We start from the raw sequence: 14,640 nt of genomic DNA, 5'->3' as shown, positions 1-14,640 counted from the left end.
GATGTGCTTTCCTAATTGGTTTTACCAATTCACATACACATGGAACCCTGTGGACGAACTTCCTCTCCAAAATTTGGTGTTTTCAGACTTTTTAAATTTTGGAAATGAAAAGGTGTAAAACAGTGGCTCTCTGTGGTTGTTATTTGCATTTCTCATCACCAGTGAATGTTTGACATCTGTTCTTGGCTACATGTATTTACTCACTTGGGAAAGCCTATTTATGTTTTTGAGCACATTTCTATGGAGTTTACTGTGTTTTTGTCACTGAGTTTGGGAAATATTTATATATTCTTAATATTAATGTTCTCCAGTTAGGTGTGTTACAAAATACCTGTTTCTGGTTTTTAAATTGTTTTTGTATTTTTGAAAGTATCTATCGATTAGCAGCAGTTTTTCATTTTAATATAGTCAAATTGATTACTCATCTATAATTAATAATTCTTTATAGTTAATGCTTTTTTACCTCAGTTTTAAAATTTTTTTTTGCCCCAGAGAATGAAAGATAATCACCTATATTCTCTACTTAGAGTTTAAAAACATTTTTAATTCTTTATACCATCTAGAGTTATTTTTAAATAATAAAAGGTAGAGATTCAATTTCATCTTGTTTTTGTAGAGATAACCACTTTTTTCAGCTCAATCCATACTGACATGAGATCTGTTATATTCCACATTTCCATATACAAGGGGGGACCAAAAAAAACGGAATTTATTTGTAAAAAATTGTGTATTTATTCTTACATGTCACCTTCAAAGTACTCTCCATTCGATGCAATACACTTATCGAGATTTTTTTTCCACTGCTCAAAACAGTTTTTGAGCTCATCGGTTTTGGTGCCTTTTAGTGCTTCTGCCATTTTTTTGTTTCACCTCTCCCACTTTGGCAGAACGTTTCCCTTTGAAGACTTTTTTCATCTGGGGAAACAAAAAAAAGTCACTGAGGATCGAGATCAGGTGAATAGGGAGGGAGGGGCATCAGGGTCAGGCCGTTTTGGGTTAAAAACTGCTGAACACTTAGCACAGTGGGGGCAGGTACGCTCGTAAAATCACCCATCAGGAAATGGGCAGATGCGTTGAAAAAATCTTCAAAAAAAAATTCACTGAGTCCGATCGTAGCCTCTCCATGACACCAGCTGGTGCACTGATACAGATGGCTTCCTGGAACACTCACCTAGTGGGGAAGCCTGTACTACGAAGGGCTGCCCTCCAGAAGATAATCCCAGTTTTTTGGGGGGTGCCCCCTCGTATGGATGGGTTTGTTTCTGGGCTCTGCTCTATTCCATCACTCACCCATTTATTCTTGTACCAGTACACACTGTCTTTAATTATTGTAGCTTTATAATTATAAAGCTTCAGAAATGAGTCGGTCCTCATTTCTGGTGAGTTAAATCTTCTTTCCCTGTTCTCTTTCTTCAAGAGTACTCTGACTACTGTAGGCTCTTTACTTTTCCATGTCACTTTTAAAGTCATCTCATGAAACTTCATGAAAATTCCTTTTAGTTTCATGAAATTGGGATTACATTGAATCTGTAGATTAATCTGGAGAGAGTTTACATATTTATGATACTGGGTGTTTCTAACTATGGACATGATATTTTTTTCATGCATAATAGGTCCTTTTATGAACATCTTTTAATGCATTTTTTATAATGTTCTCCATAGAATTTTCCCATATTTTGTATTAGATTTATTCCTAGGTGTTTGATATTCTCTGAGATCATTATAAATTAAATATTTTATTTAATTATGCTTTTTAGGTTTTTTGCTGCTAATACATAAAAATGAAACTGACTTTTATATGTCAATCTTACATGTAGCCAACTTGCTAAGCTCTCGTGCTGGTGTCATAACTTGCAGATTTTAAAATGTTGTCTATGTAAATAATCATCTCCTCTGCAATAAAAGAGGGTTATGCTACATTTGAACAAGTATGTGAAACAGGCAAGGGATTGAACTGCGTGGCTATACAGGGAAGAACAGACGGGATAGAAGGAACAGCAAATACAAAGCTGTTAAAGCAGGACTGTGACCGAGGCGTTCAAGGACTCTCTAGGAAGCCAGAGCGCCTGGAGGGCTGTGGGCAGGGAGGAGAGCGGGGGATGAGGTAGGGGCACTGGGTTTGGCTGTGTAGGGCCTTGTGGACCACAACAAGGTCTCAGATTTTCATTCGGATTTGGACACCCATTGGAGGTTTTGAGCACAGGGTGACATGATTGGAATCAAGTTTTTCAAAGGCTGTTCTGGCTGCTGTGTGGAGAATAAGCTGTAGGGGTCAAGGACTGTGGCAGGGAGATGTGATTATAGTAACCCAGGTGAGAAGATGGCGGTTCAGACCAGGGCAGCAGTAGGCAGGGGTGGTGATACAGTGGCTGTCTTCTGGATCTGTTTTGAAGCTAGAACCCAGAGGAATTTCCAACAGGCTGGATATTGCCTAGGAGAGAAAAAGAAGAGCCAGGGATGTTTCTAAGTGTTTTTGATTGGGCAACTGGAAGAATGAAGTTTCCATTAATAATGTTGTTGAAGAACTTGAATATCATTTCATATAGTATCTTCTTTATAAGGGCTTTGAAATAAACTTATCTTGTATTGGAAACAGTTGCCTTTCTCTCAAAAACTTGTTTCATTTGTATCTTTGTTAGTATTTGCTGGGGACTGTGACTACATTGGCTGCTGGAAGATTTGGGTCCCTTGTAGTAAGGATATAGATTTTTAAAGTGTATGTATTTTTTAAATTTATCTCACTCACATTTGGCCTTGTTTTTATCTTTTTTCACTACTTTTAATTTGTTCTCTATATGTTATACATCCTTACGTACCTCCTTAAAATCTTTTTAGAACAGGACATGTTTTGGATAAATGAAAACAGGTTGTTTTTTGTATGCCACCAAAAAAAAAAGAGGAAAATGTAGAAAGTAGCATGAGTTTTTAAAAACTAAGGATTACAACATCATGTGGAACTATAAATATGTATGTGTGCGTGTGCGTGTATTGAGTGCCTGCCTGCCGAGCACGCAGCGATGTTCACTGCATACCCGCTCTGTGTCGAGTGCTGTTCTAGGCACTTGATGCATCACTTGGGAAAACAGAGAACCCTGTTGTCAGTCTAGTGGGGGCGATACTGAGAAAAAACAGCACGTGTAGTAGGTTAGTATAGTAGAAGATGATACTGCAGGAAAGAAATGCCGAGAGTGATAAGGGCGATTGGCCGTGGAGGGAACGGGTGGGTTGCAGGGTGGAGGTTGCTGTATCCCATGGACTATTGGTGTTGGTCTGGGTGGGCCGCATGGAGATGACGACGTTGGAGCTGAGACTCCAAGGAGGTGAGGGTATGAGGGAAGAGCATTCCATCAGAGGGAAGAGCAAGCGAAGGTCCTGAGGTAGCGGTGTGACTAGCACGTTTAAGGAGCAGCTGGGCAGCCAGTGTGGAGCCGAGTGAGTGAGAAGAGCGTAGGAACAGGAGAGGCGGTGTGGGCTGCGAGACAAATTGCATAGGACCTCGTGGACTGTGGTGAGGACTTGAGCTTTTTCTCGGAGTGAAGGGCTGTCAGCGTAAGAGTGGAATGATTTTTAAAGGATCACTCTGGCTACTATCATGTAACTTTCAAGAGAGTTGATGGTTATTTCTGCAATTTTAGGTATATTACCGCTAACACCGATACAGAAGAACAGAGTTTCCCAGCCCTTAAAGCACTGAACGCGTACACTGAGGAATTAAACTTGAATGTCCTTCTGCAGAAGGTGGATCGCTTACGCACGAACGAGTCCAGCAAGACGGAGAGTTTTGAACTACTTTACGACCACAAAGAAAAGGTAAGAGATATATGATGATAACGTGCATATAGTTTTGATTTTTTAATTTAATCTACTGTCCCATTCGTGTTATAACCATAAGAGTTGTGTCACAGTTTACAGGAGCTAAGCGACTGCTGCAGTGTTTCTGTAATGTGACTAAAAGTTGTGTGATGTGTTTGTAGGAGTTTATTAGGCTCTAAGATCATAAAAGTGGGAACTGGAGACATGAGTATTGAGATTTACCATATTTTGCTGTGTAAAATGCACACTTTTTGCCCAACCTTTTGATGGAAAAATAAGGATGCTTACTATACATGCATGGGCGTAATGATTACATACCACGGGTATAACAATGTTACAGTGTGTACCATTGCTATACAATGTGCGCAAAAATGTGGGTGCGTGTTATACATGGCAAAATACAGGGTACTTTGATTTTTATTAATTTGTTGTATTTAATAAATATTTTTTAACAGATAAATAATGAGACACATTGCTACTCTTGGGGAGGAAGAAAAGTTACATTTTAAGTTTTCTAACTTAAAGTTATTAATGTAACAGTTATTAACATAAAAATTACTAATATAAGTATTTTAATCTACTTCTATCAGTGGTTATTCTTCAGTGTTTAATGTTGGGATGAATTGGGGAAGCCCATTCCTGCCATTGTCACAATCACCACCACCACCACCACCTCCACTATCACTACCAACACCACCACCACCACCATCACCACCACCAACAACAACACCAGCACCAATATCATCACCACCACCATCACCACCAACACCAATACCACCACCACCACCATCAACACCATCACTACCACCATCACCACCAATACCAACACCAATATCATCACCATCACCAACAATACCAATACCACCACCACCACCAATATCATCACCACCACCATCAACACCAACACCATCACTACCACCATCACCACCAATACCAACACCAATATCAACACCATCACCACCAACACCAATACCACCACCACCATCACCACCAACACCAATATCATCACCACCACCATCACCACCAACACCAATGCCAACATCAAAAATAAGAGTTTGCAATATCCCAAGGAGCAATAAATCTCTTTCTCATAAACAAGTCTAATCTTTGAGGATTTAGTAACACATTGTCTAGAAGTTTTTTAATCTCCAGGATTATATTTAGGTAATTTAGGTAAAAAAAAAATGACTGCTCTTTTGAGTATTTGTGATCTGTAATAACTTACTGATATTATCTGAAATGCTCGTTGAAACTTTGCATCGATGGTAGATAACTTAGAAGATAAATAAGAAGAGGATACTACAACCCAGGGAGAATGTGTAGATTCTGGCATCTATCAATTCTGTCTTCTACGTAGGTGTGGGGCTAATGTCTGGATAGTGTTAATTGGTTTTAAGTCCCAAATGTAATGCTATATTAAGTCATTTTTGTAGCCATGAATATTTTAATTTAAAATGTTAGACGCACAGGAATAGATTCAGTCATCTATACATACCAGCTTACCTACCTAATTTTTTAAAGTTGCAGTGGAGAACATTTTTAGTTTGGCCAAGGTCCTGAGTCAGTCTGATGTGCAGTTCTATCTTTTCAGTTTAGAGATGAAATAGAGTTTATTTGGCGGTTCGCTCGTGCTTATGGAGACATGTGTGAGCTTTCTACAAACACACAAGAAAAGAAACATTACGCTAATATTGGTAAGTATTTTGTAAAGATTGGTTATCCTCAAGTGGCAATTATTGCCTATAATAAAACACTAATGAATTTTAATTAAAGCTAAATTATCTGAGCTAAAACTAATATGTTTAATCTATTTTAGTATATCCTGGTACTGAAAAATACACATAATCTAAGGACAGAATGGTTTTTTAGGACTAAGTATATGTTCTTTAAAAATATTTGAATATATTAGAATAAACAACTGGAAAACTCAAATTTTAGCTTTTAATGTTTATATAATAAAGCCACAGAAAGATGAGACGTGAAGTGCTAATGGTCGAGAAGCAATAAGAGGCAGAAGACACTTATCCTCAAACATAGTCTTTCACCACAATTAAAATAGCCCCCCACTTCCTATAATGTGGAACTCCAGGTGCCACAAAAAAATAACTACTCAGACCTTAATTAGTTTTTTTCAAAATTTATCTTGATAAAACAAGATTAACCCTGAGTTGATCATTGTTTTAGCTGAGCGATAAGTAGTACATGGTGGTTTATTATACTCTTCTCTATACTCTTCTGCTTATTTTTGAAATTTTCCTTAATAAAAACAACAAAACAAAACCAGCCAGAATGTTAACCCATTTATACATACATACTTTGCCTTGACTCTCACTGGATAGCGGAACTCTTTCTTGCAAGAAGTCCCTTCACTGCCATTTCCGTGAGCTTCAGGGTAATGATCTGACTAAAAACTTCTTTAATTCTTTCATTCCTCTCTTTTGCAAGTTTCTCTTCTCTAAGATAACATGAGGAGGAAACAGCAGGAAGATAATGATACTTCGGATTTCCTTCCAGTCTCTTCTTCTGTCCTTTTTATTTCCAAGGAGGAAGTATTTCCAAACTTCTGTAATTACATTTCTTCCACTGGTAGATTTCCTTGCCAGCTGACCTCTGCTCTGACTCTCTCTTAGTGGGAGGTGGATGAGAGGAATCCTCTTGTTCTTTACAAATTCACCATCAGTTTGTGGGGTAGTTTTTCCACAGCAAGTCGTCTTGTAGGCCATAGACAAAATGGAATTCTAGAGAAGAGATTTATTAACTTGAAGGTAAATGAAAATTTAACCAAAAAGAACAAACTGATTGTTTATATCTACTAAGAAAAACAAAGTATATCAATATAAACTGTTCTAAGATTCATCATATTAAATACATTTCAAAACATTTATTGTATTTTTTCATTACCATTTAGCCCCCTTATACCCACCACACCCTCGCAGTTACCACCCTGTTATCCGAGCCCATGAGTCCTTTTTCCTTTTTGCTTGATCCCTTCACTCTCTAACCACCCCCGCCCCACCCCCCAGCGGTCGTCCTGCTCTCTATCTGTGAGTCTGTCTCTATTTTGCTTGTTAGTTCAAAGCAAATGTGTTCATTAGATTCCACATATGAGTGAAATCATATGATATTTGTCTTTCTCTGACTTATTTCACTTAGCATAATATTCTCTAGGTCCATCCATGCTGTTGCAAAGGGTAAAATTTTTCTTCTTTTTTACAGCCAAATAGTATTGTGTTGTGTGAATGTCCCATAATTATTTTATCCCTCATCTACTGACGGACACTTGGGCTGCTTCCAAATATTGGCGATTGTAAATAACGCTTCAATGAACATAGGGGTGCTTATGGTCTTTTGAATTAGTGTTTTGGGTTTCTTCAGATATGTTCCCAGAAGTGAGATTACTGAGTCAAAAAGCAGTTCCATTTTTAATTTTTTGAGGTACCTCCAGAGTGTTTTCCACAGTGGTTGCACCAACCTGCATTCCCACCATATCCACACCAGCACTTGTTGTTTGTTGATTTATTGATGATGGCCATTCTGACAGCTGTGAGGTGGTATCTCATTGTGGTTCTAATTTGTATTTTTCTGATGATTAGTGACATTGAGCATCTTTTGTCTATTGGCCATCTGTATGTCCTCTTTGGAGAAGTGTCTATTCATATCATTTGCCCATTTTTTAATTGGATTGCTTGTTTTTTTTTGGTGTTGAGTTTTATAAACTCTTTATAAATTTTGGATATTAACCCCTTATCAGATGTATTAGCAAATATGTTCTCCCATTCTGTGGTTTGTCCTTTCATTTGTTGATGGTTTTCTTTGCTGTGAAAAAAACATTTTAGTTTAATGTAATCCCTTTTGTTTATTTTTTTTCTTTTGTTTCCCTTGCCTAGGGAGATATATCAGGTGAAATATTGCTACAAGCAGTGTCTGAGATTTTACTGCCTATATTTTATTCTAGGATTGTTACAGTTTGGGGTCTACCATTTAAATCTTTAATACATTTTGAGTTTATTCTTGTGTGTAGTGTAAGAAGGTGGTCTAGTTTCATTTTTCTGCACATATCTGTCCAATTTTCCCAGCACCATTTGTTGTATAAACTATCTTTAGCCCGTTGTATGTGTTTGCTTCCTCTGTCAAATATTAATTGAATATAAATGTGTGGGTTCATTTCTGGGCTCTCTACTCTGTTCCATTGATCTGTGTGTCTGTTTTTATGCCAGTACCATGCTGTTTTGATTACTGTGGCCTTATAATATAGTCTGATATTAGGTAGCATGATTCCTTCAACTTTGTCCTTCTCTCTCAGGATCGCTGTTGCTATGTGGGGCCATTTGTGGTTCCATATACATTTTTGAAATATTTTTCTAGTTCTGTGAAATACGTCTTTAGAATCTTGATAGGAATTGGGTTGAAACTATAGATTGCTTTGGGTAGCATGGACATTTTAGTGATGTTAATTCTTTCTATCAGTGGACACTATATGTGCTTCCATTTATTTGTATTTTCTTCTATTTCTTTCTTCAGTTTCTTATAATTTTCTGTGTACAGGTCTTTTACATCCTTGGTTAGGTTTATTCCTAGGTATTTTATTCTTTTTGAATGGGATTGTGAATGGGATTGTTTTCTTTCTTTCTATTAGTTCATTGTTGGCATATACTAAATGCAACTGATTTCTGGGTATTAATTTTGTATCCTGCTACTTTGCTGAATTCGTCTTTTGGATTCTAGTAGTTTTTTGATGGAATCTTTGAGGTCTCTGTGTACAATATCATGTCACCTGCAAATAAAGATAGTTTTACTTTTTCCTTTCCAATTTGGATGCCTTTTATTTTTTCTCCTTGTCTGATTGCTATGGCTAGGGCTTCCAGTACTATGTTGAGTAAGAGAGGTGAGAGTGGACATCCCTGCCTTGTTCCCGATCTTAAGGGGACCACTTGTAGTTTTTGCCCATTGAGTATGATGCTGGCAGTGGGTCTGTCACATATGGCCTTTATTATGTTTAGGTATGTTCCCTCTATTCCCACTTTGCTGAGAGTTTTTATCATAAGTGGGTGCTGGATTTTTATCAAATGTTTTCTCTGCATCATTCACATGATCATGTGGTTTTTACCCTTAATTTTGTTCATGTGGTGAATCACATTTATCTATTTGTGAATGTTGTACCAGCCTTGCATTTCTGGAATAAATCCTACCCCAGGCATTAGGTCTCCTTCTGTATTTCAAGGTAGAAATATTATAGCAAAATAGACATGGTCTCTGACTGCAGAGGATCTTGTGGCTCTGTGGGAGAGGCAGTATTATTCAAATAATCATACACATAAAGAAACAAACTGAAAAACATTGTTAGTAAAGAAGGAGGCTGGTGTGCAGAGAATGTGTAGCAGGAGGATATGACAGTGCGGGTGGGCATTGGTGCAGGGAAATCTTCCCTGTGGAAGTAATGGTTTCACACAGGTGAAATCACTTGGGATCTGTTTTCAAATGGAGTGGGAGTTTAATTGAGTTAATGTATGAGCTGGTAAAAATGGAAGAAGAAATACGCTGGAGGAAATTTAGGGACAAGAGTGTACTATAAATTAGAGTAGGATATACTCAAAATAAGAAAAAAGTTTATTGTGTCAAAGAAAAAGCAGTGAAGCCTCAGAAGTGTTCATTTAGTTACTGAAATAAATTTAAAAGAATTGCTTTTCTCATCCATTTAAGAAATATTTATTTAAAAATTACTGAGTAAATTACTGAGCAATGGTAGAATGAAGGGTGGAGGGAAGGAGAGGTGGGTGGGGGGGAGATGTAACTATGATGAAGACAGTGGGACACTAAGGAACTTACTGTGTGGAACAACACGGGGACAGCCAGTTATCACTCAGTGGACAGGTCGTGGGTGCTTGGTGATGACAAAGTAAATACACTGCAGCTGGGATCAGCCTTTGAAGGACGTTGGAACTCAGTACGAGGGAGGAAGAGTGCCGAGTGTCATTCTCATGATAGCATATTGAAATTGTTATCTGAGGGAAGATTGGTTCCTGGAGAATGCAGAATGCTTTCACAAACTCAAATTGGGGTATCCCATTATGTAGTACATCTTTTTGAAGTGCTATGATTGATCATAACTTGTATTAGATATAAAATGTGAGTTATATCTACAGGAACGTTGTTATAATTTCCAGAATTAAATGATCAAGACAAATGCCTCAAATAGGTTACCAAATACAATGCTGTAAGGGAAATGTCTTTCCCTTCAGCCCTCGGCTGCATAAATGAGGCTGTGAAACCGGTGTGAAACCGGACCGTATATTACCCGCTTCCTTTTCTATTCTCCCCCCCGTACTGTAGGCTTGTGGAAGTGTGTACTAAAAGCTGTTTGTGTTCATTTGGCAACATAGCTACAATGTTGATTTGGTTATATTGTTTGTTAAGCATTAAAAAGCATTTATGCTTTATAATCATTTATTTATAAATTACTAACTCTTCTAACATGTCCACAATGTAATATCAGTTATTATTAAAATACTTCACTTTTTAATTTTTTTCCAGTTTATGGAGCTTTCTACACAAAGTACTTCTCTTAATGGATAGGACCATAAAGTACCACCTTCACAAGTTAACAAATAGGAGAATAACTCTTAAAAGATTTATATACATTATCTCAACTACTTATTTAGAGGGACATTTTGCAAGTCATTGGATATTCTTTCCAAGGCAAAAAAAAAAAAAAAAGGAACAGGGAAAAAGGAGATGGTATAAAATAAAACAGGCACATTTTGAGAAAAATTTTCAGAATGTGGTACAGGTTTGTTGTAAGCATTTGGATTTTTCAAGCCAATAAACAAACATCTATTCAAAGTAATTTTTACATTATTAAAAGTTATTCTAAACTAAGTAAAATGATTGGGAGACTTTTTTTGTGTACTGAGCCTGTTCTTTATTGTGAATGACACGGTGCCAGCTTCTCCAACTTCAGCCTTCCCTTACTCTTTTAGTGGAGAAACTCACTCTGTTCTCCGCTGTGCTCTTTTTTTTTCACCTTTTATTTTTTTGGATCTAACTTGTTTGTTTATAGGCCTATTTCTGTGCCTACTGTGAGCCCTTGGAAGTCAAGAACTGGGTCTTATTTGACTTTTTACTCCCAGGAGCACACACAATATGACACTTAGAAGTCACTCAGCAAATGTTAGTTGAGTCAATTATAAAACAATTTCTATTAGTGCTTTCGAATAATAATTGAATGACTTTTCTTGCACTTGGTTAAATCGCTTCGTCCAGTGGGTCTCAAACTTGAGCATACATCAAAATCACTAGTGACTTGTTGAAACACATTGCTGAGTCCCAGAGTTGGTGATCAAGTAAGTCCCCTATGTGGCCAAAATTTGGTTTCCAGCAAGTTTCCAAGTGATGCTTTTGGTCTTGGGACCATACTTTGGAAACCACTCATTTAAATCAATAATCTACTCTTTACCAAGTCACATCGAGGAACTAAGTGTAAGTACATTTATCTTTCAGGAAAGACATTAGGTGAAAAAGCTATAACTAGAGCACCCATGAATGGACATTGTCATCTGTGGTAAGTACATAGAATGTATGCAGTCTTTTAAAATTCTAATATGCCTCGATAAATTATAATGAAATTTAAAAATATTATTGACCATTTAACCTGTCACATTCACTGAAAATATATTTAGTAAATAATACTAATGGTTCTTGTTCTGTTTATTTTCATGTATTTTTTAATATACATATTTTAAATATGTTTAAGGTAAACTTTCATTGAAGATTTCACAAGTGAATCTATCAAGTTCAGTGGCTTTGAATTTGATGGATTCTAATTAAAAACTAATTTAATATAACATTTTATTTGAAAACAAATACTAAAATGATTCTGTGTTTCTAGTTGAAATGTAGAAAGAATGCTTCACAGAATAAATGCACATCAGCCATTTCTCATACCTTGATGACTAAAGGTATGCCAATTCTGCAGGTCAAAGAAAAGCCATTTATAATATAAGAAAGCTCAAACAAAGGGTATTTAATTAGTGGGATGGGTATAGGTGAATGTCCTTGGAAAAAAAAGAAAATTATTCTTGAGTATGGTTTTTTTTGAATTCTTCATATGTATAGAATTATAAAGCACAAATAAGAAGAAATATATTTTAATCAATGTTCCTTTTACTTGTAGTTGCATTTTTGCAACATTTTTTAGTTTCTTAGGTTTTTTTTTTCCTCCCTGCAATGCAAGTACTTTAGGTGCTAGGAAGATACAGTAATAAATTAATTTATGAGCCTTCTCTCAGACCTAGGTTTCCATAAATCCATCCTTCTTCAAGATTATTTTGTTCTTCTGGGGCACTCTGAGGCAAAATCTCTCTCAAAAGGTCTCCCTTTCCACAGGTTGTCGTTTGTCTCACAGAAAATTCATTTTTGCCCCACCAACTCTGGAAATGTACAGTTTTCCCAAAGTGGACCTGCTTCTTGACTCTGCCACCAAGCAGGGGGAGTTCCACCCACAAACTTTCATCTCAAAACTTCCCTGGGCAGAAGTCAACATTTTTTTATGTCCCCTAAACTCCAAGGGACACATGCAAAATAAGAAGAGGTCTTCTGAAGCTGCCCTTACTTTCCTTAATATGAGATGTAAGCCTACCCCCTGCCCTCTCCCATAAGGAGGTGAGTGGTGGAATTCACAGCACCTAACACTTCTCTTCATAGAACTCTCACTCCATGTCTCTTTCGGCCACAGTGAATTCTTTGCCTTCTCTTGGATAGCCTGGCGAGAGGTGAAGGGCTAAGCCTGGGAGACCCTGTGAATCATTTCCTTAGCATGTCATGCATGGATAGTAGACTGTCTTGCTTCAGGAATTGAAGTACCTAAAAGATCAATATTGTTCTGTGCCCTTGGTACCTCCGCCAGAACTCTAGGAGAAAGGCAATTTTGCAGTCAACATCCTGGTATGTATCTTTACGATAATGTCCCCAGTATATAAGGTTCCTGCTATTATTTCTATAGCCAACTGTACCTTTCTTATCTAATTTGTATAATAATATTAATAAATTAACATGCGTGCATTTGCTACACATGTTCCTCCACTTTTAGTAGTAATAGTAATGAATTTTTACTGATCCAGCCACACCCTGTTCATCTCCTTCAATGTTGGAGGTGTTTGGGAGCTGGTTAGCTAGATTTAGATCCAGAAGAACACCCCGGTTCTACTCTTAACTAAGCTGTTCTTCCTGTTGCTCCTCCTCCTCTTTCTTCTCCCCCTTCTGGGTTGCTTTTCCTCTGCTCTCCTCTTCCATTGCCCTTACTGCATCTGCATCCAAGAAGAATCACATTAAAAATGTACATATGGTGTTCATTCTCAATTTGAGGGCATTTATCAGTGTCAGCTTCCAAATTTTCATAGGAGAAAATGTTGGCTTTTCTTTGAGGGCTTCATAAGTACCATGAAATCCATCTTTTGAGGACAGATTATGCTGAAGTCTTTCTGAGTGGGTTGCCCAGTCTCTTATCCATTAATCTGGCTGCTTCGCCTTTATTCATCTTTTTTACACTTTTTGTTGTGAACAAATTGTTATTTTTATAACCATGGGATTTAACCCCAAAGTTAACACACACCCATAGTAATGATCCAGTTGTGGTTCACATATTTCTTATTCAATATCAGCTTTGATGATAGTAAAAATATTAAAATCTATCAGTTGATTAAAATATAACAAATTCTAATGTCAATTTTGTCTAAATTCTTGGAATGTATTATAATGTATTTACTGAATGCAAGAGTTCATGTTCATATAAATAGTAGAGGTTTAGGGTGATGGAAAAAAGAGAAATTAAAACTTGAGAAGCAATGGGTAAAATTTAGGTTTACCTATTCCATTATTACAATAAAATGTAGTAAAAGGGTCGTATTCTGCTGGAAACTCTGTTAGTATGTTAAGACATTTTCTTATTCATTCAGCATAAACGACAAACTATGTCCTACAGACCATATCCAACTACCTTCTTCTGTAAGTAAAGTTTTACTGGAGCACAGCCTCACCCTGCCTTTGTGCCTGGCCATGAAGTTCAAGAGTTGCAACAGAGACTCTGCCCCCAAAGTCTACCATGTTTGCTAGCTGCCCCGGCAGCACAAGTTTGCCGACCCATGGTTTACAGGGTTCTGTGATGGTTTACAAGCCTTCATTTTGAAATAAAACATGCAATCTTTAGGAATAATTATCGTGAAAGATTACCATCAAGGGAATAATTGAAAAACAGTATTATTTTAAAGACTTGTTTTTCATCTTCATCTGTTCCAGAGTGAAATTGCTTTGTAACTTTAAGGCTACATGAGCTTTCTGTTCTGGAATCAACAGACTAAAACCACCAATGAATTTGCAGTTTGTTAGCCAGATTGGCCTGCCCTTAATTATAAATAATGTCTTACATATTTTGTGCTCTACCGTTCACAAATTATATCCATATGCCTCATAGCATGTGATTCACAGAGCAACTTTTCATTTTATAGACAGGGTGAGCAAGGCGCTGTGTGTGTGTGTGGTGTGATATGTAGATTAGTAACCAGTGTTCACACAGTAAGTGGAAAAACAAAGGCAGACCTTATATTCTTAAATACTCAGCATTCTCTTACATTATTCTTCCTCTGCTTTCTCACAGTACAAGTGGCATTCATGCTTGATCAGAAGTGCTGCAGGGAAACGAATGGAGTTCTAGTAGTTGTTGAAACAAGAATGTTTGTGGATTATTAGCGATATATTCCATATCAATGCCAGTAAAGAATTTTTTTCAAAATGCTGTGGTTAGAACGACCTCTAGATGGAGGTACTAGACCATAT

The 14,640-nt window shown here is 37.1% G+C and overlaps 1 protein-coding gene across 3 annotated transcripts in view; it reads left to right on the top strand.

The window, feature by feature from the left end:
• RMDN2 (regulator of microtubule dynamics 2) overlaps positions 1–14,640 on the top strand; it is a 53,674-nt gene that overhangs the window by 21,966 nt on the left and 17,068 nt on the right. For all 3 annotated transcript variants that reach the window (XM_053925243.2, XM_053925244.2, XM_053925245.2), the window contains exons 3-5: positions 3,636–3,810; positions 5,405–5,507; positions 11,311–11,371. In XM_053925243.2, the coding sequence (XP_053781218.1) occupies positions 3,636–3,810; positions 5,405–5,507; positions 11,311–11,371 (339 nt within the window). The remainder of the gene's footprint in view (positions 1–3,635; positions 3,811–5,404; positions 5,508–11,310; positions 11,372–14,640) is intronic.

The sequence above is a fragment of the Desmodus rotundus genome, chromosome 5, assembly GCF_022682495.2.
Source record: "Desmodus rotundus isolate HL8 chromosome 5, HLdesRot8A.1, whole genome shotgun sequence".
Lineage (NCBI taxonomy): Eukaryota > Metazoa > Chordata > Mammalia > Chiroptera > Phyllostomidae > Desmodus > Desmodus rotundus.
The sequence above is the reverse complement of the archived record's forward strand: the minus strand, read 5'-3'. Positions and strand labels throughout refer to the sequence as shown.